General features: G+C 39.0%; 1 protein-coding gene across 15 annotated transcripts in view; it reads right to left on the bottom strand.

The window, feature by feature from the left end:
- Nucleotides 1-26808, bottom strand: part of ADGRL2 (adhesion G protein-coupled receptor L2) — a 532296-nt gene that overhangs the window by 56330 nt on the left and 449158 nt on the right. For all 15 annotated transcript variants that reach the window (XR_012905938.1, XM_075936335.1, XM_075936334.1 and 12 more), the window contains 2 exons: nucleotides 11291-11400; nucleotides 4887-5687 (listed from right to left, as the gene is read on the bottom strand). Coding sequence is in view for 14 of the 15 variants with exons in the window: in XM_075936335.1 (XP_075792450.1) it covers nucleotides 4887-5687; nucleotides 11291-11400 (911 nt within the window). In the remaining variant the exon portion in view is untranslated. The remainder of the gene's footprint in view (nucleotides 1-4886; nucleotides 5688-11290; nucleotides 11401-26808) is intronic.

Genomic DNA, 26808 nt, shown 5'->3' with positions numbered 1-26808 from the left:
CGTCTAGTCGACTAATAGATAAGTAGGAGCTTATCGATTAGCACTATTGACAAGTTGCTTCCCCCCAAGCCCAGGGAAGCCGGCACGCGAATGCACTCAGTCAGTTCCTGCTTTGCGGGTCTCTTTTCATTCAGCAGACGTCACACACATACACAACCCCAGGTGCCGCACTGCATTAAATAGCCCAGGGAAGCTGCATGTGAAGGCGCTAGCTTGGTCCCTGTTCCATAGTTCTCTTTTTATTCATCAGACCAGAATTTTCATTTTCAGAATGAAAAGAGATCCGTGGAGCAGAGGTCGACCTAGAGCCTTCGCGTGCGGCTCCCCTGGGCTGTTTAATGCAGAGCGGTAGCTGGGGCGGTTCTGCTGTGAATCAGCATGAGCCAGACTGAGCGCCATAACTGTCTTCCCTTGTCAACTAATCGAATAGTTGACAGAAAATCTATCAACTATTCAATTAAGGAAATAATTGCATTTTAACATCCCTATAATTGGATAACTGGTTGGGTAGCAGGCAGCTCCCTGGAAGCTGGTGCACATTGGGATTCAGCATTTAAACTTACTCCCAGCAAGTATAAGCTCTCACCTGCCGCCCTGCTCCTGGAAAGTCGGCTGTCGCTCCCTGGGAGCTAGACCATTTGGTTAGCCAATAAGCTCATGCTAATCGGTAATCTGTTTAAACTAACAATGAGGCTTTCTCTGACTAAATGCTTTTATCCAAAGTCCAGCAGGTGAACAGTTCACATTTAGCCAGATAGGTTGCTCTGGTGTAGGGCTTTCTTGCTGTCTATGGGTCCTGCTGGACACTGGCAGAGTATGGCAGCTCCTCCGCATTTAGCATGCAGTAGCCAAATCATCAGGTGCAGCACTACCAGGCTTGGAGGCAGAAGACTGTGATGGTTCTGAAAAAGCAGGTCTGGCCTGAGTGGTGAGCCAGAGCTGGCACAGCCAAGCCATCAGAAGAAGGATGACCACCTTCAACCGGATTTTCCTGAGGACCTTGTGGATCAATGGTTATGGAGGAAGAGGCAGGGAATAACTACAACAAGGACCTCGATCATGGGAGCAGAAAGCATCTGACATGCAGCCTCTACCAGTCTCCCCCAACTGAGCAGAAAATGGGACATTTCATGTTCTCCTTGGACATGAACAGATCTACTTGGGATTTCCCTGCTTGTGGAAGATGAAGCTTACGACTTCTGGATGGAGCAATCATTCATGGCGAAACAAGAATGCCCTACTGAAGTGATCTGCCAAAGTGTCATGTCTGTTGGGGATGTAGACCGATGTCAGACACACCAGCAGGGACCTTAGATGGACATTAAAGTGACTTGAGCATTGTATACAAACAAAATATAAGTTTAAAGGGCTGTCTTCCTTAATCCCTCTATGACTTTATATTTGTGTAAAGGGTATTCATACTAGGAAGCCTCTCTCCCTCTTCAATGTACTATTTCTTTTAACTATGGGGAGCTGGTTTAGGGTACGCTTACACCAGTGGTCACCAACCAGTAGATTGGGCTCTATTGGTAGATCTTGGAGCCTCTGACAGGTGATCCTGACTGGTTTGGCCAAGAGGCTATCAAGCACAGCACTTCAACTGCCCCTTCCCCCAACTGCTGTGCATCTTTTGCCCTTTGCCTTGGAGCTGCCCACCAGGAGCCTCGTGCTTGCTGTGCAGACCAGGGAAGAGAGAGGAGGGGCGCTGATGTCAGGGTGCCCCCCTCCTACCTTGTATTCTATCTCCATAGAACGGATGGGGGGCACAGGGCTTGGGATGGAGGGAGTTTGCTGGCTGTTGTTGAGAGTGGTGTAGGGCCAGGGTAGGGGTGAGCCCGCCTTAGCCCGACAATACCACTACCTAGGAGCCACCTGAGGTAAGCAGTGCCTAGCTGGAGCCAGAATCCCAAACTCCTGCCTCAGTCACGAACCTCCTCTTACATCCCAAGCCCCTGTCCTAGTCCTGAACCCCTTGGATATAAAATTCCCTTACACAGCCTGTACCCTGAACCCCCTCCTCAACCCCAACTCCCTATCCCAGGCCTAGCTTAGAGCCTCTCTCACAGTTCAAATCCCTTAGCCAAAGACCACAGCCTGTGTCCCAACCCTCTGCCCCTGCCTGGTGAAAGGAAGGGAGGATGGGGGGGGGGGGGGGGAGGGAGTGAGCAGGAGTAGGGCCTCAAAGAAGAGGCACAAAGCAAGGGGGCAAGGGTATTTGAGTCAGAGGTAGATCCTGGATTGCACTTAAATTCAAAAAGTGATCCTCTGCTTAAAAAGGTTGGAGACCACTGGCTTACACTGCAGCTGAGGAATTTTTCCCAGCATGAGTAGACAGACTCATGCTCTCTAAAATACCCACTGTAATCAGGAGCAGCCTGGGCAGCAGATGGGACAAAGTTGCTCTGAGCCCTAAGGGACAGTCTAGAGTCTCTAGACTGAGCCACTGCCCAGGCTAACTCTGGTTATACGGCTATTTCTAGCATGTTAGCTAGGACGTGTCCATCTACCCAACGAGCTCAGCTACAAGGCAGACATGCTTTTAGACTGAAGGAGACTTTTGCCAAGTCTACACTGGCACTTTACAGCGCTATAACTTTCTGGCTATGGGGTGTGTCCCCCGATAACCTCCTCCCTCCCACTGCAGCAAGTTACAGCACTGTAAAGCACCAGTGTGAGCCTCGTAAAGGTGGTTTACATAGAGCACTCCAGTGCTCTCCTAGGACTCATGCCATGGCCACACTTTCAGTTTAAAGCCCAGCTATGGCTGCGCATTAATCTGTTAAGTGTGAACAAAGCCTAAATGGAAAATGTTTATACACACACTAAGGGTTAAATATGCATAAATAAAAGAAACTATTTTGTATATATGCACATTCACATGACTTCTGTGTACTATAAGTACATAGATTTATTTGTATGTCTGTAGTCTGGGGCGGATATAGGGCAGAGCGAGCGGGGCGGCTGCCCCGGGCCCCGCCCTTCAAGAAGCCCCACGCATGTGCCGTGGCGCCACCACGCATGCGCTGTGGCAAAGGGGGGCCCTGTGAAATTGGGCTGCCCTGGGCCCCGCAAAATGGTCATCTGCCCCTGTCTGTAGTAAAATAAAATTCAAGATAAAAAAAATACACACTCACCACCTTCACTAAACTTAGAAATATAACAACATAATTACACACATTCACAAACCACTCTAAAAATTTTCTAAAGATACCTTCATGAATAAACAGTGAAAACTTTCTGACTTACACTGGATTCTATATAAGGATGAGAAGAGTTTCACTAGCAAAGGGCTCAAAAAGCTTTTTACTCCCTTTCAAGATCTTGCTTCACTCACTTTTTCTATACAGTGAGTTAAAGCTTAGCTTCTGCTACACACTCAAGGGATCTAACTCTTGTTTGTCTAGAGCTGCATCACTGAAATAAATACTACAGCAGTTGCCCTAGTCCCATGAATTACATAGAACCAACATTGTTGTTTTTCAACTGACTTCATCATTTTAAATGTCTTGCAGCATCAATTTATAACACATAATAATGTCCCCCTTCCTTCCTCCCAAAAAAGTGCAACTAACTAAGGCCTGATCTACAGGTGGTTTTTTTACCAATTAAAAAAACAAAACAAAATAGCTATGCCAGTACAACTGTTAGTAAGTATGCCGTAATACCAGTATCTTATACCAGCACTGCTTGTTCTCCTTCCTGCACCAGGAATAGCTATACTGGTAAAAATCACTTTTATACCAATATAACTGAGTTCACACTACTGCGATGGTACCACTTGGACAAAATTACTATAGCTGAAGTGGTACAACTTTTGTGCATCGACTAGGTCTTATTGTAAGAATTTCTGAAGTGAAAAAAGTTAGTAAATGTACACATTAATAACATGAGAAGTGCAACATTTGTCTTCAATACTAAAGAAGCTTGACAAAATCCGGGTGTTCTCCTTGCCAAAATGTTCCATACGTGACAATTCTTCATGCATTTACTGTACCTCTGCGTGGTAAGTAGTGTTCCCTGTAAGCTGTGCACTTGTGCTGACACTCAGGAGAGATTCTAATGCCACCCAGATGATTAGCAGAGCACTCACAGCTAGGTTTGTGTTTCTTTGGGTGGTGCACATCCGCATATGCCTCAGTGCACATAATATAATTTATTCTGCACAGAGATGGAAAAAATCCACACATGGATAGAAAAGATTAGGGGGAACACCGGGGGTAACTTCTGGTTCATACTTGTGGAAGTAATTTCTTATGAGATCTGTGTCCCAAAAGGTATTGGGAGGGGGTGAATTGATTGACATAGTTGTGCTCATTTCAGACTGACTGCAATTATTACAGATTTACCTAGAAGACTAATGTATAATTAATTCCACAATGTCATAATCTGATAGATAGATGTTGGATAATCTTCTCTAAACAGATACTGGAGATGGTGCACGCATGATAGAAAAGCTTTAGAACATGTATACCTGGCATTACATATTAACCCTATCAGTCCCCCTGGGATCTCTTAGCACTCATCTCTCTCAAGTGCTGGTACCGAGATGTTAAAAGATCTTTATGCACATTGTAATCAATTTAAAAGTCAGGAAGCACAGCACTAATGCTTACAGGTTTCTGGTTCAAAATAAATGAAATAAGCCTTATTTTTCAGCAATTCCTCTAGTACAGGTGACACAAAAACCAAGCATTTAATCCCAATAAAAAAAATCTCTTGTGATTCAGCACTACAAAGCAGGCACTTCTATGTGTATCAAACCAACATAAATAATACTGCCAATGGTACTGAGTAGCAAAGAAATCCTCCTTCCTATCTGACAAAATCAAGGTCTAGAAACAAAAATGATGACGCAAGTGGACTGTAAAGTAAAAGCAAATTCTTACCTTGGGCAGGGTCAGGTGGGCCAAACTCTAGAGAGTATCGTAGAATGAAGTTGTTGTTCCATACATACAGGTGGTTATCTCTTGGGTTGTAATCCACTGCAGCAATATACTGGTACTGATTGGGGAAGGGAACGTCTATATATTCTCCTCTGCTTAACCTGGTGTTGTAAATGTAATCAATTTCATTCTTCCCAGTTTCACTTTCATTGTCTTGATACACTGATCGGACTACATAGAGGACTCCACATATCATAAAAGCATTGGATGCTGCCCGTTTGTCATATGTGGTTTCCCATGTTGCTTCAAAGCGAAGAGTATATGGATTCAATTGGCTAATAACTATCATTCCATTGTTTTGTTCCGTAGCATAAATTACCCATAAACCATTTTCATCAACTGCTAAATCAATATCAGTCTTTCCTCCCCATCTGTATGGAGAAGTGTCATGATAGTTAGCATAATTGATAATGGCCTCTCCGCTCTTAATTCTAGTCCTCAAGTCAAACTTTACAATGTTCCTGGTTCTTTCTTTGTTAAAAAACACAGCACCATCATACACCACAAATCCAGTGCCATCCACTCGATTTGGAAGTTTGTAAGTTGTCTGTTGTCGTCCATTTTGGAAGTCCTCTAAAGAAGCATACTCTATCAAAGTATCAGTGCGATATGGAGTCCATGGCATGAAGTATATTTTATCTGCAGCCTGGAGAGGATCTTTACACCAAGCTCCTGCCTTTTGTTCAGCTTCATATAAAGACGGTGAGTCCACAATTGCTTTCAACGTCCCCGGGCAAACAAAAACTAACAGTCACAGAGAGAAGTAAGACAAGAATTATGTCAAAATAAAACATTCATGCTACCAAATAAAGGCTAGGTTAGTCATAGTGACTGTGTCAGGAAGAAAAGATTCATTTTATTTTATAATAATTGCAATTATCACTCTTTATCGTCCACTTTTCTTAAAGTTACCATGTTCTTATTGTACCAGTATGCAAAGTTGATGGGAACTGTTTTCACTAGTATAGACCAAGGCTCAATAGCACGCATATACATCTAAAAATACAGAGCTACTCTTGTATTTTCATCTTAGACTTTAGTGAATATAGATAGCATTTATGCTCCAGAGCTTTTAACTGGTGTAGAGTAGTGTGGTAGGTCATTTCAGTACAAAAAAATCACATCAAATTGTTTAGAACTTTAAGAAATGGTGAGGCTGAAAAAGGAGGTGCCTCAATAAACAAATCATCAGGTATATAGAGAAAGCAATTAGGAGCAGAGAAAACAAAACACAACCAAAGCAATGAATGAAACAGACCAGGAAACCCTGTAATCAAGGCATGCTATGGAGAGGGTTCTGGAAGCCAGGCAAGATGACATTATTAAACAGGAAAGTACCCAAGGATGATACTAAGAAAGGGAAAGAGAGAAAGCAAGGGAATATCCCCTCCAGCCCAAGTGCTTCAGACACTATATCCCACCACCTACTTTAAGCAACCAAGTCTCTTTACTGCAAACAGTCCACTTCTTTATGAGGTGTACTTATGAGATCCTGCTGATTATCATAATATCAGAGTGTCGTGGGTAGGGGAAGGGAGGAGGTTAACATCCATAAGGCACATAACAAGGAGCTGGGGTTTGGACTGTGTACGTTATTTACCTTTTTGCTCCACTTCTATTTTAAGCATCGGAAGAAAAATAAAAAAGTGCAAGGAAAAAAGAAAGAAGATTAACATAAATTGACTATTAATCTAAGATTAAATTAGTAACAGAGGCTACATATAGGGAGAATAAGAACTGCACTATATTGGATAAAGAGAAACAGACAACAGGAAAACCTAGCAGGAGAAAGATTCTAGTTACATAAGTGAACATGGATCAATCATTTTAGTAGATTAAGGAGGCAACACCGATATGTTGGCATGTAGTTTCACTTAGTGAACCTGAATAAATAATGAATGACTTCACTAACGCATGATATACATTCCCTTCCCAAATGCAATGCATATTCCTATCAAGTTTTTTAATTATATATTAATATATATTACACACAGGATAAGAGAGTGAGAAAGTGTATGTGCGTATGCGTGTGTACACACATTCGATGTATGGATATGGACATGTGCTTATAATTCCCCTCATCAGCATTCTGTTTTTCTTCCTTGTAAATGAAGCAGCTCATTGCCTTTAGTTTTCATTGGGGCTTTTCCCCCCCCTGAATGTGAATCTTGAAAATACTGAAACTTCTCAGTCTAGAACTGCAAAATCAGAGTAAAAAGAACAAGTAAAAATATCTAGAAGGAAGAAGCAAAAGCACAGTAAGCAAGAAGAAAAGAGAAAAAAATATTAACATTTAGCTCATTCAAGCATTTTCCAGCATCATCAGCTAAGCCCGAAATAGCAAGCTAGTATGTAAAGACAGTCACACCAAGCATTGAAACAAATACCATCTCCACCACCAAACATACCATCAAAGGGAAGTGCTTCATAAAACAAACCTGATTAGCAGAGTTGTTACATTACTGAAGCAATTCTTTCCCAAAGAAGTTTAAAGGAATAGATTATGTAGTTACATGAAAGGTGTTACAACCAAAGTTCAGCTAGTAAATAGCCTCCCAATAATTACTAGCTATAAAAACCAGTTTCCACTGACAGTATGCTTTTGAAGTATGTTCCTTCAGTTTCAATAAATGACTTGGACAATGCCATTGTACCACTCCTTCATAAATCTATCAGTTGATACAAAGGAAATGTATCAAAACTATCTGTACAGCTATTTATCTAGGAAATGTATTTATTTCTTTCATAAAAAGTTGTGGGGGGTTTGGTTTCATTTAACAGCATTACCTGTGTTATTTGTGAGAAAAGCACTAGTTAAACACATATAATATTTTTCAGGGGACAATTTAGAATGTTTTTGTTAATGTTTCAGAAATTAATAGTATTTTTCCTAGCCTTGTTCATTAAAATATCTTCAGATAACAAACTTTTTTTCTTGCTCTTTGTAGTTGTGGACTTATCAAAGTACACAGAACAGAATTTTTAAGTAGTTACAATTCTGCTAGTGACTTTCAGATGATTCCACCTGTAAATTATTATGCATGAGCTTATTACTCAGCAAAGAGGAATATGGTACCTGCTTAGAATCAGTAATAGTAGGGCAGTTGTGGAAAACATAAATAAAAAAAATCATTAATGGCATGTCTGCTCTGAGAACATTTGTGTACAGCTGTACGTTTTTCAGGGACAGATGGGCTTACTGAAGTAATCAAACACTTCAAAGTCCAATCAATACACAGAGAACAAAATACTTTAAAAAATGTTTTCCATCGAATTCCTGAGTCCAAATAAGGCTTAACATCAAATTTCATGCATAGATGTAGAAAGTAGTGCTTCTGATGTGCTTATTAATCCTACAAGGGCTGACTTCTGTTATTCAGCCAAAGTATCAAAATATATTATGCAGCATAATTGAGAGAAATGTCAAGTAGGGCACTCTCCGTTTCTCTGTAATTCAATCAATAACATTCTTATTTTAGGATAAAGCAATACATAGCAGATTTGTTTAGAATCCCATTTTTAATGGAGATTCACCTGGGCATCCCCAAAGATTGTTTTAATCGAAAAAGATAAGAAAAACATCAGCAATAGATTATATGAATTTTAGAGGCAAGAAAAACAAGCTTCTGATAAAGGATTTCATTATGAAGCTCATGAGCACAGAACCCAGGGAGCTCTAGGCATATGCATGGTCAGCAAGGTAGCTATGTATTTATGCATGTCAGCAAGATGTGGAGAAGCTAGTATAATAAACATTGTACAAGGATGAGACATTAAATTCAAAGTGTGAGAGAGAGCTATAGATATTTACCACAAAATCCCACACAATCAACCATGTTTACTCTCTCATGGATAGAATGGAAGTCACATGAGATTTCTTTTTTTTTTAACACAATCTTGTGATAAACATGGCGGGGGGAGGGGGGGCGGGGAATTAAAGCGATAGGGGGAAAAAGACCAGTTCAGAAAAATAAGATCAGGAACCTCTTTAAAAAAATGTTTGAAAATGTAGGGATCTGTAATTTCTTTCCTCACCTAGACCTCCAAAAGGCCTAGATGACCTTTCTGAAACACTTCCTAGGGGATCTCTCTCTTATGCTGAGCCAGCTGCAATTTGCAAACCTTGCGATTTCAGGCATTCTACATGCCAGCACTCTGTTTTAAAGTGCAACAAAGGGCCCAGAGCACTGATTCAAATAGAGCACAGCCCAGTAGGGAGAGAACACAAGAACTGATACATGCATTTTTGTGGGGCATCAAACAGAAGTAGTTTTGAAAATACAAGGATAGATGTTGGGAAGTGGAAAGAAGGAAGGTAAAAAATTGGAGTGAGATATCACAAGGTGAGGATAAGCATATGAATGGTACAGCTTATGTGAATTGATTCATCAAACCTTCTGGGGGCTGCCAATAACTAGGATAATTCCTGTGATACCGTTGTAACTACTCTTGATGTCTCCACTCTGCAAGCTGCAGTTACAACTTCACTTTAAGAACAAAATTAAGTCTAGAATAATTACTAACACAGAATAATTCAAGAGGAGTGTCAATGGAATTAAGCAAAGCAAACATTTTAAAGAATAGAACAGCTACAAGTTAGAGTTCAGCGTAGGCCCGTAGTGGCACTATACTTCTCATAACTGAAAAAGAAAAGTCCCTGTAGATAGGAATACCCAATCAGTAGAATATATCCACACTTGTCTCCCTAAAACAGCACAAAAAATTGTTTTAAAGTTTGATAATTGCATAATACTTTTCTCTATAGACTGGCCTACTGGAAGTGGTTCCACGGAAAAATAACCTCTTGGCATTTGATTGACCTCATGGCTTTGGAATCAGATGCACTGCACTTTCTCTGGGAATTTGGGAACAGAAATATTGCTAAAGTAAAAGTGACTTTAATTAAACAAAATAATATTGGTTAGATTGGGACAAAACCCCTCAAAGTGGGACAAGAAGAAAGGTTACAACGAGTCACAAATATTACACACCGGAGGAACAGTACTAAGGAGTAGTGTATAAAGTAGGCGTCCAACCTACAAAGGGTATAGAAAAAAATCACCCGTTTTACAACGACACAGAAATACACAGCAGGGATGAAAACAAAAGGTGACTGTGTTTGGCCTTCAATGGATGCTGGATAAAGCTAATGTGGTGAAGCAGTATGGTGCACTTTTTGATTTAAGAAGTTTGCATTTCAAAACAATGTGCAATAACCAATATGGCCAGTTTTGTCATGGTTTTACTTATGCCAGAACTCACCCCCTTGTGTTCTGATGTGTATTTTCTGCTATTTTAGAGGGTTTTTGCATTTGAGACAAGTTTAGTTTAGGTTTAGGTTTGAGATCAAGAATATCAATCATAACAACTGTAACAGTTTATGAAACAATCACTATATTGCTAAACTGCAGGTATGGTCATTTCTCTGTGGAATTAAAGGAGAAGTCACTCCAAGGAGTGACCTTTGGAGGAAATGAAAACAGCTGAAAGTGTTGAATCATCAGTCATTTTAAAAACTCAAACACTCTTCAGTTACAAAAAAGAAATATTTTTTTCATTATTGTGCAACAATAGTTAAGATAATTTTTAATTTTTAAAACTACTGATTTCTGGCATTAGAAAGCACATTGTGCAAAACTGCTGTAGTGCGATGGACTACTGATTTTTCATTCTTAGTATTAAATTTTAAAATATTCTTTTTGAAGGATTATTTCAAGTCATGAAACAAATTGTTTTATTTATGTTGAAAATGTCCATTTCTTTTTCTTGTGTTACTAAGAGACATTTTATCAATTTATTGATAAATTATTAATTCTGAATTAATGTGCACTTGTGAACGTGCTCCTAGACCTGGAAGCACCAAGCTTTCTTGCAAAATTTAATAATAACTGAGACACTTGTTTCTAATATCTCAGTAGTGTGTTCTGTCATGTACCCAAAGTAACATAAACAAAGGAGGCAGCCTTTCAAGTTGATAAAGAATAAAATTGAAGACAATTCTTTCTTTAGAAAACTGAGAGCCAAACCAATTTGTCAGCAACTGGTATTGGGCAAAAGAACAAATTTCTATCCATCCTACTGAATAGCTAATTCAAGTTTGTTTTCTTGAAAAACAGTAGCCTTAAAAGCCAAACACTTAAGAACACAGACAGACACTTGGCCAGCATCACACTATGGCTTCCTTCCACACTTCGTGAAGTTAATTGGAGGCCCTAGTCTGTAAGTGCTCTGCATGCAAAATAGTTCTGTAGGCCATAGACATATGCTTCTTTTGCATGTGGTAGTGCTCCAACATTAAAGTGTAAAGGCTGGAAAAAGTGAACAAGGGCAAAAAAGTTTATACTTACTGTAAGGAACACACTCATATTGAACTTCAAGGTATTTGTACGTTCCAGGACAAGGATCAGGAAACACATCTGATCCAGTAACAACTATACATTGTGTTCGGTTGTTGCACCTATAAGGGGAACAAGAAAGCAAGGTAATTAATTAAGATTTTAGTTTACAAGTTTATACTAAAATAGCGTGACACAGTGCAGCAATCTCCCTTTATGTTTGGGCAACTTAATATTAGATCAGTCAACATCTATAAATGAAGTGTCCAGATAATTATTTTAGTTCAAGCTTCATAACCTTATATTAATGTTATTCCTAATATTAACTCATCCTCTTTGACTGAGGTAACTACCCCACATTGGCTTCATACTGATATTCAATAAAGCATGTAATAAAATCAATGTGGAGTACTGTTTTGATGTGAACATTAAAATAACAACCAGCAACCAATCTGAATAGTTTTGATGTAGTTTTGCTTATGCCAGAACCAATTATCTTGCTCTTTAGATACTGTGCTCCTGAATGTTTCTGCATCTCAGACAAGCTTTATTTTCTGCACCAAAAAAGGAGTTCTGATTTTAGTTTGAGCGGTTACTACCAGTCAAGAGCATTAACTCACACTCATAAAAGTTTAGGGAACAAACAATGTACTGCTAAACTTCCCATTACAAAAATGTCCATTTCTCTGTTGGATTACAGGAAGTAGGAGACGTCTCTGCAAAGAATGACCTATTTTAAAACAACAGTTAAAACCAGGGCTGGATGAAAACATGCTGAGGGTCTAAACTATGTCGAATTTAAGAGGTCCCATATCAAAAATATGCTTTGTTCTAACCGAAGGGACAATGAAAATAGAAATAAGAAGTTTTATATTTGCAAATATACTAGTATATAGGTGAGGATGCAAATAAAACTAGTAATATTTTTTTATTTAAAGGTCCCTCATAATCTGAGACCCTAAATCAGTGTCTCAATCTTTTTTTAATAGATTATCAATTAAAAATTATAAGTACCCCCTTTTCCAAATATATATATATATATAAGTACCCCCAGTACCTAAAGTTTTCAGACACATAAAAAAATTTTCTACCATTGTAACACATTTGTTTAAACAACTTAATTGTAGCAGGACGTGCGATTAAATTTTTGGGTGTAAAAAGTACAAAAATAATAAAGCGCTGCAAAACTTAAATCAAACTTTGTGTAACCCCCACACTTCTCTCGAGTACCCCTAAGGGTAATCGTACCACTGGTTGAGAAACACTGCCCTAAACTGTAGCTTATTTAGCTTGTGCATAAATCTGGCACCGGCTAAAATTGCCAAATCCATCAGAGAGTTGTTTAAACTAAAATACCCTTCAAGAAATAAAAAAGAACTGTTTTTATTAAAAGGTCACTTTCTGAACATACTAAATTATGCCATGGGGCACAACTTTGCACAAAACATCCATGGAACAACTGTGTTTTATATTATTTTGTACAAAACATAGTAATGGTTAAAACTAGCAACTTTTTTATACTGTTATTCATTTTTAAAAATGTAGAGGAGATATTACAGTGGCATTTGAAAGACAACAACATAAGGTAACTTCACCAGAGCAAGTGAAAACTTAAGGAAATAAACGAAAACATCTTATGTGTCCTGTGAAAATAAACAGAAAAGTAAAAGGTCAGACACAGTTTGGTGATTTGACTGATCTTCTCATGGGTGAGTTTTGTTTGTCAGTAAACTGAATGAAAGGAAGCAAGAACTTAAAATAATAGTCTTGCCTTTGCATCCACCTGTTTTATCAACTTCTCTATTACTACTACTTCTTACACTCCTGAATACCAGGACCCAAATTAAGGTATCCATCTTGTCCCAATGCTTTTCCACAGCTGTCCACTGCAAACACGTGTGAAATCAATTTCTTCTTTAATCCATAGCATCTCTAAATTGGTAAAGCAAGTATAACTTAAGAAATCATGGGGACTTATTTTTGTTATTTGTGGACTGTACAACTCAAAAGGCGATGCAGAACTGGGTGTGTCCCATGGAACCATCCATTTTCCTTGCCAAGTAAATCCTCACAAGCCCAGATTCTACTGACTTCACCAGTGTGCCTTTTGAAGCAGTAGACAAGTACATTTTCCTCTGAGTATCAGAAAGATAGTGATTATGCACAGGACCAGGGTATGGCCAGGATTTTTTCATAGCTTGTTGTACCACGAGTAGATCACAGACTATGCTGAGACTTCCTATTGCCTCCGTGCTGCCCCACCTTCCCTCACACACACATCTGCCATGCTGTTGATGGCTGCCTGCCTCATTCAACATGCATCCTGATTCTCTTGAATGAAAACCAGAGACGCAAGCTATTGCTGCTCAGAGGAGAAAGGCAAGGCAAGGCCTTTCACAAACTACAATGTATGTTGTGTGGAGAACATGTTACACTGTGTGGTCTATCCCAACTCGTACCCCATCCCTATTGGCCACTGAGTCACACAGAGGTAAAGCACCGTGTAAAGAACTACCGTGGGGAAATATATAGTTATGGGACAATGTTGGAGAACATACAGGGTATGTCTAGACTACATGCCTCTGGCTACCCGGCATAGGCAAAGGAGCGGGGATTTAAATAATCCCTGCTTCATTAAAATAAACATGGCCGCCGCGCTGTGCCGACGATCAGCTGATCCGGCACAGCGCGGTAGTCTAGACGCGGATCAGTCGGCTGGGGAAGCCTTTGTCAACCGATCCTGTAAGCCTCGTTTCAAGAGGCATAAGTGATTGATCGGCAAAGGCTTCCCCAGCCGACTGATCCGCGTCTAGACTACCGCGCTGTGCCGGATCAGCTGATCGTCGGCACAGTGTGGCGGCCATGTTTATTTTAATGAAGCAGGGATTATTTAAATCCCTGCTTCTTTGCCTATGCCGGGTAGCCTAATCTACATGCCTCTGTCGCCAGAGGCATGTAGTCTAGACATACCCACAGTGTAAATACCTCTGGCCCTTAGTGAACTCTCCAAATTGGGGTCTTCCTTGTTCTCTTATGCATTGTGTAAGGGGCTGGGGAAAACAGAAAAAGGAATATAGCCTAAACCAGGGGTGGGCAAGATATGGCCCACAGGCCGCATCCAGCCCGCCAAGATGTTTAATCCACCCTGCAGCCTGACCCCGACTGGCTTGGGTGCGGGGAGCACATGAAGTCTCCTGCCTCCGCCATGGGCACATGGCACCAGAGGGAACCGCCAACTATTCAAAATAGCTGGCAGTTCCCTCTAGGGCTGTGTCCAGACTCCATGCCTCCGTCGACGGAGGCATGTAGATTAGCCAGCTCGGAAGAGGGAAATGAAGCCGCGATTAAAATAATCGCGGCTTCATTTAAATTTAAATGGCTGCCCCGATCTGCCGATCAGCTGTTTGTCGGCAGATCGGGAGAGTCTGGACGCGATGCCCCGACAAAGAAGCCTTTCTTCATCGACACAGGTAAACCTGGTTTCACGAGGCTTACCTGTGTCGATGAAGAAAGGCTTCTTTGTCGGGGCATCGCGTCCAGACTCTCCCGATCTGCCGACAAACAGCTGATCGGCAGATCGGGGCAGCCATTTAAATTTAAATGAAGCCGCGATTATTTTAATCGCGGCTTCATTTCCCTCTTCCGAGCTGGCTAATCTACATGCCTCCGTCGACGGAGGCATGGAGTCTGGACACAGCCTAGGTGTCATATGCCCCAGGAGGGCGAGGCAGGTGTGAAACACCTTGTGTGTTCTCTGGTCCTACAGGGGAAAGTGCAGTCTCCTCCCCCACCCTGCCAGTGGCTAGAGGGAACCACCCCTTCCACCTGAAGCCCTGCCCCTTCTACCTGAGGTGTTGCGCCCACCACCACTACCAAAATGGGTGAGGTGGACCCTCCAACAAAATTATTGCCCACTCCGGCCTAAACTCTACTGAGGGACTGATCAGGCCAAATTTGTGTCAGGGGTGTGTGACCTCGGCCACACGTCCTCTCCCTCAAAAACGGCCTACCCAGCCTCCCATCATCATGGCAGAAAGAGCACCTGGTCCCAACCTGTCAGCGCTGTGACTTTGTGCTCCAGATTGTAATGCTTGGACTGAGGAGTTGAGTCCAACCAGTCTTACAGCACTAGATCTGCAAGGGTGGGCATTCCTATCTGCCTCCCAGCCTCCCACACAACCTTTTCACCTTCCATGGTCATCCAATTTTGGGTTGCGACCCATGGGTTGAAAAGCCCTTTATTCATCTACTTCTATACCAGCACAGTGTACAGCCGCTCACTGGGTTACGACTATCTCCACTTACGACCATCCGCACTTACAACCAAAGCGGTAGTATATGTGGATTCGAGTTACGAATGGCGATCGGCGCTTACGAACAGCGTGGTCGCCATGTAACTCTATGGGATCCGAGTTACGAACACTTCAAGTTACGGACCAAGTGTTGGTCCGTAACTTGTTTATAACTCGGGGAGCGGCTGTAATTCCAAGACATACAGATAGACAGCATGGGGAAATTGCACTCTTGCTATCTGCTTTCAGAAAAATGGCAGTATTCAATCTCTAGGATGGGCTTTCTTCACTTAAAAAAAAGTGCTGTCTTTATAATAAGTTATCAATATGAGATCCTTTCTAACCACCACTTCTTCAAGTATTTTTTGAAGAAAAGAAAGGGTTAAATACTAGTGTCTTAGACATAATTTTATGGAGAAGAGAAATGCAGTCCAAGTCTATAATGGCTGATTTGATCATTTATGTGTTTAGATTTCTACAAAAAATAAAAGGGGTTATATATCACAGGCTGTAGGTGCCTCTGCCAAAAATGCCAGAAGCAAATACAATCACACAGATTACAAAACTCTATTATTAGACCACTATTCTGTGACTACGTCACCATTTTGAGGTGCCATGAGAACTGAGTGATACACAGCCAAATTTTATTACACTATTAGAAGCTCTGCAACTATGTTTCTCTGTCTTGATCTCTCTTCCCTCTTACCTGCATGCTGGTTAAACAGTTAAACCCGGCTGAACAAATTAAACCTTATTCTCAAAGTTGCTAGTTCATGTGGATTTTCAACCTCAAATAAATATGGAAATAAAGTTACTGACAATTTGTAAAAATGTATTAGACACCATTAGAGAAGAAACATCATTAATAATTAACCTGAAGTACATTCATTTTAACCAATGGTGCCTTTTCTAACCAGTGTAATATTGGTTTGGTTCATCTATTTAAAATCGTTTAAGCTATAGGCAAGCATTAACATTTGCTTAGTTTCCTGGAATGTGGGAGTGCCTGAGTGTTCTGTACACCTACATTTGTAGTTCTCTTACATATTTTCCTGATGTTCATTTGTGATGTACTGTGCTGGAACTTTTGATTTTGGATATATCCCAAAATTCTTAATTTTTAACAACACATTAGGGCTTTTGAAGATCCCTTAAAAGTTAACAGACTTAACCTCAGGCTTTGTCTATACCACCAACTTACATAGAATGTCCATGCCTCGAGCAACATAGGTGTACAAACCTTACTCCCAGAAGATAAAGTACACTGATGGATGAAGCTCTCCCATCCCATCCCTCGTCTACACTGGCAATTTACAGTGTTGTAAATCAGTTCTCAGTGCTGTAACTCGAGGTGGCTGCAGGATCACAGTGCCAGCGTAGACACCTCAATTGTTTGCTGCTTTGTAACTTGCCTGTCCCATAATCCTTCCAATGGCCACTCTGCTTTGAACTTGGCTGGCTGCTTTGCAGGCATGTGTATATCCCATTTCAGAGCTCCATTTTGGACAGCCAGCATACTGTGCTGATCTACTCCAGGACAAAGAACACACCATTTAGATGGAATGATCATGCTGTTGAACACAGAGGGGCAGAGAGGGGTGTGGGTGTATGTGCTTGCATGTACACATGCCTGTGTGCACGTGCTGTTCCTCAGGATGGGCTGTTTCCTGCTGCTCTCTGAACTCACATGACAGTATGCTGGTGTCCCCCAAAACATTCTGCTTCCCTCCCCTCACATCCCCACACTCCCTGTCACAATTTTCCCCAATTCCCCACATTTCAGCTGAAAAGCAGCTGTCAATGTAATAGGATGACCATGGAGCAATGGGATTGAGGAATTTTTATCATGTGATGCTGGCTGCCCCATGCAACATTGTAAACCCTTCTCAAAGCAACCTGCAGCCAGTTGCACAGTGGGATAGCTACCACAATGCACTGCTCTCTTCTGTGTTGCAAGAGCTGCTAATGTGGACATGCTTCCCCATCACAAGGAGCACACTATGGACACACAACAAGTGTTTCCCTGCAGTGTTCTGTGGGCAATGCGGTAACTGACATTATATCTGCCAGTGTAGACAAGGCCTAAGTGCTGCAACTGAACTGATGGAAGTGCAGACAAGCTCTCAGTGTAGCTTCATCTGATTTCGGACTAATATCTGCTAAACACCACTTGTACATGCAATTCCTGCTTTTTTGTCTTATGTTAAATACATCACAATGAAAACAAAGAGAGGAAATACTACACATCCTTGTCACAGCTCCAAATCAATCCTCATTATCTCACAACAGCAGCAACAAACAAAATCATTACTGCAATTCAGAAATTTGGAGACTACATTTTGTTCTGCTCAACATTACATAAATATTCCCCGCAACTCATTAAAGAACCTTGTGACGTTTTAAAAACAAAAGACGAGTCCTCAAAATGGACTCTTAAGAGTCTGATTCCCAGGGCACATGACTCACCTGCAACTTCCACCGGCTTCCTAGGGAAGTGAAGTTCACTTTTATTATTTCATTTTACTAACTTGTAGAAGACTAAGTAAGATGTTACATCAGGAGTTAAGGATGATGCTCTAATTATTTTCTAGTTTGTTAAGAAAAGATTTAAAAGAAAAACACTTTTAAAATACTTTATCTCCTGGGAGTAAACCCCACTGCATGTTGAACATTTAAGGATTTTTCCAATGAAAAGGAATAACACTCATTTAAATTTTCAACATAAAAATTTATATAAAATATTATTAATTTCCAAGAAACATTAATTGTAGTATATAGAGACTATTACACTAAACAGTTAAGGCTTAATGGTAACATTTTAGGCACCCACAATATTTACCAAGACTTATGAAACAATGAATTTGTCATGTATAAGCAAATGAACTTGATTTGTGAAAGACTTTCTATAAATGCTATGATGACTAATTTGTAAAAACCGAGTATATGAATTAAATTTGAAACCCTAGTTATAGAGAGATTAATTGCAGAGCTGAAAGAATGAATATCTAGCCTGTTATGTTAACAAAGGCAAGAATTTTCGAAGAGGAAATGTTAAGTAGTGCAGTAGGCCGGCTAGAGTATAATGTTAAAGCATAATTGTGTGCTCTACCATTGTCTTTTCTAAATCATTTCAGTATGAATTAAAAGGTTAAATTTTCATAATACAGAGATGTCACTTACATTCATCTGAAATCAAACATAAAGTTAAATTAACAGTTGCAGAATGATGCTGAACTCTGTTCACCTCAGGAGAATGAGTGTATACATGTAGGAATGGCCCTTTCACAAATGAGATAAAAGTGAGAGAAAATGGTAAATGAAACAAGTGGCAGTACGGCTGAAGCAAGTACTTTTTACCCACCACATATCTATCCCTGTACTATTGAAGTTACCATCAATGTGTTCCGCTTTAAAGACAGACATACTTTCCATGCTAATTTGTTTGCATTTAAACTCTAATCTTGACTTGTACAATTCCCAACAAATTGCTTCTGCTTTTCTTTTGATTATCTTATGCTCATTATTATAGTTTACCAAGTGCAAAGTATGGAGATGAGATTCCTTGTGTAATCTATTGTGTGAGGTGTTTTAATCAATAGTCTTATTCTGCTGATTAAGCAGGGGCTTCTGTTTTGGCAAGATAACATTAGTTTCTTCTGTCATGCTCCAAAAAGCCATTGGGAACCTTCAGCAGATCATTAGATATGCTACAATAAAGCTTTCGTACATTCTCTTTTCTTCCCTAAATTACTTCTTCACTGTCCTATCATTCCCCGTCACTGTTGGCATTGCATTATTATTACAGCTCCCCTGAAACTTGCACTAGAGCTATGTCTCCAGGCCATAGAATGCCATTTTCAATTGAGGCTTCTGCTTGAAAATATAAATTAAGAAAATTTCATTATCTCCTGCCAGGGGCCATTATTCACCACTGTTCTAAGGAAGATTAAAAATGCAAAATCTGCGGACTTGAACAAATACTCCAGCATTAAAACGAAAAGCTCAGTATATTATAGCAGAACCTGAAAACTGAAGTAGCACTGAAATTGAGAGTCATACACTGGCATGACTTTAACATTAGATGGCTCACACAAGCTGAACAAGAGGCAGATCATATTTAAATATAATCCATACAGTTCCTTTTAGTGGTTTCTTGCATAAATATAGAAAAAAGTCCCATTTAACAACTTATCTTTCCAAAGCTTTGTTTTTGAGCACATAATCTAACAAGTATAATAATGTACCATAAAAATTAGTGTAATGTCAAAGAGGACAAAAGTTCAGGTCAAAACTCTGAGGTTATTAGATTTTTGTCCATGTATTCTTAATTCTGGATGTTTTTGTAAATATAGTTTTTATTAAGTAAATATGTAATACTGAGAAGCCATTGTCAGTACACACATAAAAAAATTAATTGACATAACAAAATAAAACTATTTAAAAAATGTTTTGACACTCAAAGTCAGATTTCTTTGTGCTTTACTCTGATGACAAATTGATTAAATACTTTCAAGTGCTCTATCTTGCAAGATAATACGTTCCTGCATATTGCCTATAGCGGCTTTGTTTGCATCCACTTGAGGGATGCAAACAGGCTGAGTTGTAGCACTAGTCGCTTCACATGCTGCTCCTGCTCATTTGCCTAATGTAATAAAAACTGGATGGGGGTGATGGATGTGTTATGGCCAATGTAGAGATATATTCCACACATTGCAGTGCAACAACATTTTCTTAAATGAAAAAATTACTGCAGACCCAGAGCCTACCTTTAGTGATCCTCCCAATGGGTCTGCAACTTAGGTGTCCAATGGACTTGCATTTTCACATGCCAATGACTGTGCTGACTTTCCCAATATTATTGTGTGAGGTATGTGTATATACACAATATTTTAGAAAAAAAATAAAATATAAGCATTAGCATTATTTTAAATAAGAAGAGGGATGGACTAATATTTAGAGAATCTGACTCAATTCAGCAACTCTCAAACTTTAATTACAGCTTCATCTGTCATTTATCCACACTGCCTTATTATCCTCAGCTGTATAATGGGAATGTTAATTTAAATGAGTTGGCCAGCATATTCTGGGGATAATAGACATTAATTGAGACCGTGAACCTGCATGAGTTTACGCACATGATTAACTTTACATACTGTACATAGTTTCATTACAGTCAAGGTACTATATGCAGTCCCCCAGACGAGTCTCAGTGAGTAGAGTGACAGATATTGACTTCCTAATATCTCTGAAAATGTCAAGCATTATTTAAATCCATTTTTAAGCCTTAGGACATTACATAGAAAGCACATATGTAAAGTAGAAAGAACATTATATTCCTGGGATCCAAATTTTAAAAATACATACACTTTACTACATACTAGGCATGATACCTACACAGCTAGTAAACTGATCCTACCCTAATCCTGAAAGAGAAATTGTAAAGAAAGCAAGCCCCAAAGACCCTAGCTTTTGCTTTGAGCTAAAGTGTAAAAAAAAGGTGTGCTGTACTCATTGTCACAAGATTGATGTTGCTATAGAAACAGTAATAATACAAGTCAACACATGGAGGGAGGGTGAACCTCTCCCCTGCCTGCAAAACACAACCCTCTGATAGACTGATATGTGACTGCACACCGGCTTTTTAAAAGTACAGTATGCCACACTCCTCTGGTCTCCTTTGGTTGCAAGCTACTAACCCCTAAGATTATTCTTTTCAAGAAAATAGCATCCACTTGAGTCAACTCAAAGGGGAACCAGAATCAGACCTGCTTTCATGTTGTTTTTAGCAATCAGAAGAAAAATGGGAGGCGTATATACACGTATGAAAACAGAATTTGTCCCTTAGCAATTAGCTTAAAAATTAGAGATCTTTCTGAGTCTTAAACCACTACTAAGGCAGTCCAGAAATTGATCTGTAGACTCACATTGCTGGTTTCTCAATCTACATGACTCTTTGGCCAGTCTAAATGAAAAAAACTTTTTGAAAGAATACATATGTCAGGGCTTTTTTTTCGTTTGAGACTGTTGATTGCTATCCACAATTCTGACACTATTGGGTTAAGAAAAATAAAATACTGATGATTTCTTGAGTCTTACTAATTACTAAGTAAACATAACATTAGGAAGCTAAATGCTCTTAATTAATATGGCAAAAGGAGGTGTTTCATAATAATGCTTCCATTTGTCAGAAAAATATTAAGTCATAATTCATAAGAAATGTCTGTTGCCCACTGCATTGTAATCTTATAGTATTCTTAGGCTTAAAACCGTTAAGAGTTAACAATTGTTCTGAAGAATAAACATTTGCATTTGTTATAAGAAAAAGTGCATCTCCCACAATCTTCTTCATAGGATTATCTTTTCTGGTTCAGTATCAACAAAAAGTATTAGATTTGTATGATGAAGTAAACCTCATATTTCTTGATTTCAACCTCACACTTTTAATCATTTTTAACGTGTCGACCCAGATGCTTTTTAGTATTCACGTTTTCAAAGTTTAAAACAGCCTAATGTTAGAAAGAGGAAACTTTTAACTATTTTTAATTGCTCATGGATAATTTATCATAGATTATTCTTGCTACAATTTATTCCTATATTAGTGCTTTGTTTATTGGTATGAATTCCACTATTATAGGAACGCTATAAACTTGAGTCAATCAGAATATGAGCTCAAAAGATTTTCACATATTACACCTGTCCCCAGTTCCTCTGTTTTTTTTGTGGTTTTACCAACGTATGTTCCGATATTTCATAAATGTTTCTCTCCACCTTGCTGCTGTGGGAAAGACATGTTAAAATAGAGAATACTGATTATCTAACTGGCTATGTTCTACATAGGAGATACAGTGAAACTAACTATGCACTATGGCTGTGTCTAGATTGCATGGTTTTTTCAAAAAAAGTAGTCTTTTTTTTAAAAAAACTTCACCTGAATCTAGACTACAGCCGCGTTCTTTCAAAATTAAATCGAAAGAACGTGGCTTTTCTTTCGACCGCGGTACTCCTCATTTCACGAGGAAGAACACCTTTTTTCGAAAGTGCTCTTTCGAAAAAAGGAGTTCTTGAATGCAAACAGGGCTTTTTTGAAAGAGAGCATCCAGACTGCCTGGATGCTCTCTTTCGAAAAAGCGGCTCACTTTTTCGAAAGAAGAGGTTGCAGTCTAGATGCTCTTTTTCAAAAAAGCCCCTTTCGAAAGAGGCTTGCAGTCTAGACGTAGCCTAAATGCAGGTAGGTATACAAAGATCATGAAATGAAATAATTCCTTTTTCTTTAATCTTGTCCACATATAGTAATTTTAGTTGCTACTTATAAATCTAATATAAAAGATAAATTCCTGGTCCTCAGATGAATAATGATTTTAAGTAGTCTGTATTACTTTTATTTTAGTAGGCTAAATTCTTGCAAAGAATTCTAGCCATGCATGCAAACAAAAGACAGGAAGTGGAACAGGATGAAGAAGAAATTGGCAAAAACTGGATAGGGTTTCAGCTGCATTTGTGGCTGAGCTGGGAAATTGGAATAAAAACACATATATGTTTATTTTACTTTATCTGTTGAAAGTGATGGCACAGCATAAGGAAAATACCACTGTAAACTTGGTAAGGGACAAACATAAGCATAAAATAAACAGACCCTAGTTAACAGACCCATTTCATCTCTAAAAAGAAGTAAATAACATTGTGTGCGCTTTCTAACTATGTAAACTTTTACAAAATTTCATTATAAAAGTTTTTGAGTAATTGAAACAGATTATCCACATTTGCTCTTTTTCACAGGTGCTGAATAATTTTTGTCACCATCTTTTTTTTCCAACTCTTTTCGTCTGGTCTATGGGGCAAGTAAGCTGATTTAAATAATAAAAAAAGAGCAACACCTTTATTTAGATATGCAAGTGGAGATATATTTAGGCTAATATGTGTCACAGAAAGTGGCAAAGTTTCAGGTGCAGGCATTTTCTTTTGGAAGCTATGCAGGTTTTAGAAGAGGATTTGGTACTAATGTAGTCATCAGATTGCATTCTAATGATAATTTCTAACATACAATATTATGACACTAAATACAAAAGTACAGGGAAGTAAAAAACCCCAATTTTTCTAAAATATAGTATTGTAATCAGCACATAAAGAAATAAACACTGGATAAGAGTGAACATTCTTTTATGTCAGTTTCTGTGACCCAGTAATTATTTTTTTATCCATGGGATGGAACTTAATATTTTCATAATGCAGTTAAAAGTTTTACAACTTAAAACTGTTTCCTACTCGATTTCATGTGATTTCTGGGTAATATATATCATACCATAAATAATGAAAACAGGCATAAATGTATTCTACAAGTTCATCTTAAAATTGCCTCCAAAATCTATGTAGGTATAATTATAGGTTAGTTTTAGTAGGACAGTAAGCCTTATTTATGTACAGAGCAGGCCACTGAGACCAAGTTGAATTCACAGGCTCACCTGTAGAAATGTAGGGAAAAGCATAATCCCAATATTTCAAAAATGCTAACTCTTCTTTAAACATCAGTATTGTATTTGTAATTTCAAAACTTCATGTTCAATAATTTAAAAAAAATATTTTGACCTGTATCAATTAAGAGCAATTATGTATAAAAATGTTCACCTACTGCAGTTTGCACAAAGAGAAATGATCACATTTTCAACAAGGGAAATGGGAAATCGCTATGGGATGCCCTAGTTAGATTAAATTAGCAAGAAACTTGTTACCAGAACATATAAAAGATACAGCATAATAAGATATGACCTTGCAAAGGAACCTTGGAACCAATCTGTGATATTCTTTCCCCCATAACCCTTGCTAATTATCTGCAAAGTTAGCGACCCTTTTGTGGCAGGTTATTTTTCTTTGAATAGTGCAAGTATTTTGGCTTTTAAATATTTAATTAGTCTTATGATACAAGAATTGTTGCACATGCCAAGTGCTTCAATTTTCAGACTGTGTTCCTCCTAATTATGCTCAGATTTAGATTGGTCATCCCAAACCTCTCACTCTTGTAATTATTTACTCCTTAAAGATCATTCAGTAGAGAAATATTTTTCACCCTTATAGCTTTTCCTTTCCACAAATGGCTTTTCTGGTCCGTTAATTACCCACTCAGAGGATTAGAGTTTGTAATAATGCAAAAGAACCTGCATGTAAGATGAGTTTTACAGGGTGAAAAAGAATAAATTGTTTTTGTAAACCTGCCCTGGGGAACACCCCTTTTTGGTTATGATTTTCATCAGCAGAGGCACTGTGCCATCACTAGGTATCTGCTGATTCCACAGGGTTATGGCAATGATTCATGTGTGCAGTTGAACAGACTTCAAGAGGCAAAATGCATAGCAAAGAGTTGAAATCTTAGGCCTAAAGGTAACTAATTTTAACTCCTTTTATTTTTTGAAAGGAACTCATTAGACTACAATCTGACAGCAACATGGCACAGTGTTTCCCACCTCCCCTCTCCCCTTCACATTTCTGTCTGGTCTTATGTCTTTAAAGGTACAGGCAGTCCCCGGGTTACGTACAAGATAGGGACTGTAGGTTTGTTCTTAAGTTGAATTTGTATGTAAGTCGGACCTGGTACATATTGTAGGGGAAACTCTAGCCAAACATTTCTCCAGAGCTCAGTTTTATTCTCCCACACCTCACTTCCCTCAGTCCTTTATTCTCAAGCTGAGGTATCTGCTGAGAAAAGCCGCTCCGCGTCTCCCTGGTCTGCTGGGGGGAAGCAGCTAGTGCGGGGTTGCCTCACCACGTTTGTAAGTAGGGATCCGATGTAAGTCAGATCCATGTAACCCGGGGACTGCCTGTACATGTGAACTGATGACTTAATAACAAAAAGAGAGCCTTTTGATTTCATTTGCAGATTTCTTTTCCCAATATGGTCTAACTTGAGACACAAGTGCTGTCTCTTGGTAGGGTCTTTAATCAACTCAATAACAGTGTGTCATTTTCATTAAAACATATCTCAAAGAACTTACTACAAGTACTTTCTTTTATTCAGAGAGGAAAGCCCATCACAAAAGCAGTTATTCATTATCCACAGTGATGTCTGGACCTAATCATCATCTAGAAATCTCACAGGACATCAAGGTATAGGGCTGCCTCAGCAAAGGTATCTTCCTGCTTTTCTAACTCCAGAAGCACAGTGCTATTCTCTCTGTGTCTAGACTATAGGGTTTTTTCAAAAAAAGTGGCATTTTTTCAAAAAAACTTCCTCTGTGTCTAGACTGCTGCCACGTTCTTTCGAAAGTAAATCAAAAGAACATGGCAGTTTTTTTGACCATGGTAAACCTCATTTTACGACGAACACCTTTTTTCGAAAGCTCTCTATGTAATGCAAACTGTGTTTTTTCGAAGAGAGCATCCAGCATCCAGACTTGTAGTTTAGACACTCTTTTTCGAAAGAGGTCTGCAGTCTAGATGTAGCCCCCCCCTCTCTCTCACACACACACAGACACTTTTTTTTGGGGGGGGGGGAGGATTTACAGTTTAAATTCTTTAAATTTATTTATTTATTTATTTTTAATCCTGGCATTCCCAGTCTTAACTCTAAAGCAGGGTGGAATTTTTTTTCTTTTCAAGGAGTGTGTTGTGGTTTTTACATACAATGTCAAGCAAGCTCACCTGCATAAGAAATATATAAGAAGATTCTCTAGCGGACTCCTTGTTGTTTTAGCTCATCTCTGTCAACTTGGAGCTAATCTTTAATTGTGACAGAAATATTTATAATCTAATCCTTTTATCAAACTACCTACCACTGCAGGAGCCTCGTGTGTTTGCACAATTAAAACCACCATGTTAGCTATATAGAATACTGCATTACATTTAATGCAAATCCTTTTCTATTGAAATTAGCATTGGGCTGACAGCAGGAAGTGGCTGATAAGAAAGCAACAAGGCATTGCTGATGGCATTCTTGATAACTGAACACTAACTCATATGTATTCTGTCTACAGCATATTACCCAAAGAGCTCTTTTTTAAATGCGACTCCAGGAGGTGTGCTTTTGCTATATCTGTCACAAAAGCAGTGAAATTATCTAAGAAAGCTAAATATACGAAGTAAATTGTGGTTTTCATACCCATCTATGATGCTAGCACTAGAATAATGCTCTGAAGGGAGTATCTGTGCTGCTACATTCTAGATAAGAAAACACCTACAGCTTTGGACGCATAATGGTACAGCTGAGTTCACTATGTATAAGAAATAAAGTTAACATCAGAAAGATGATGG

Source organism: Pelodiscus sinensis, chromosome 9 (assembly GCF_049634645.1).
Source record: "Pelodiscus sinensis isolate JC-2024 chromosome 9, ASM4963464v1, whole genome shotgun sequence".
NCBI lineage: Eukaryota > Metazoa > Chordata > Testudines > Trionychidae > Pelodiscus > Pelodiscus sinensis.
The sequence above is the reverse complement of the archived record's forward strand: the minus strand, read 5'-3'. Positions and strand labels throughout refer to the sequence as shown.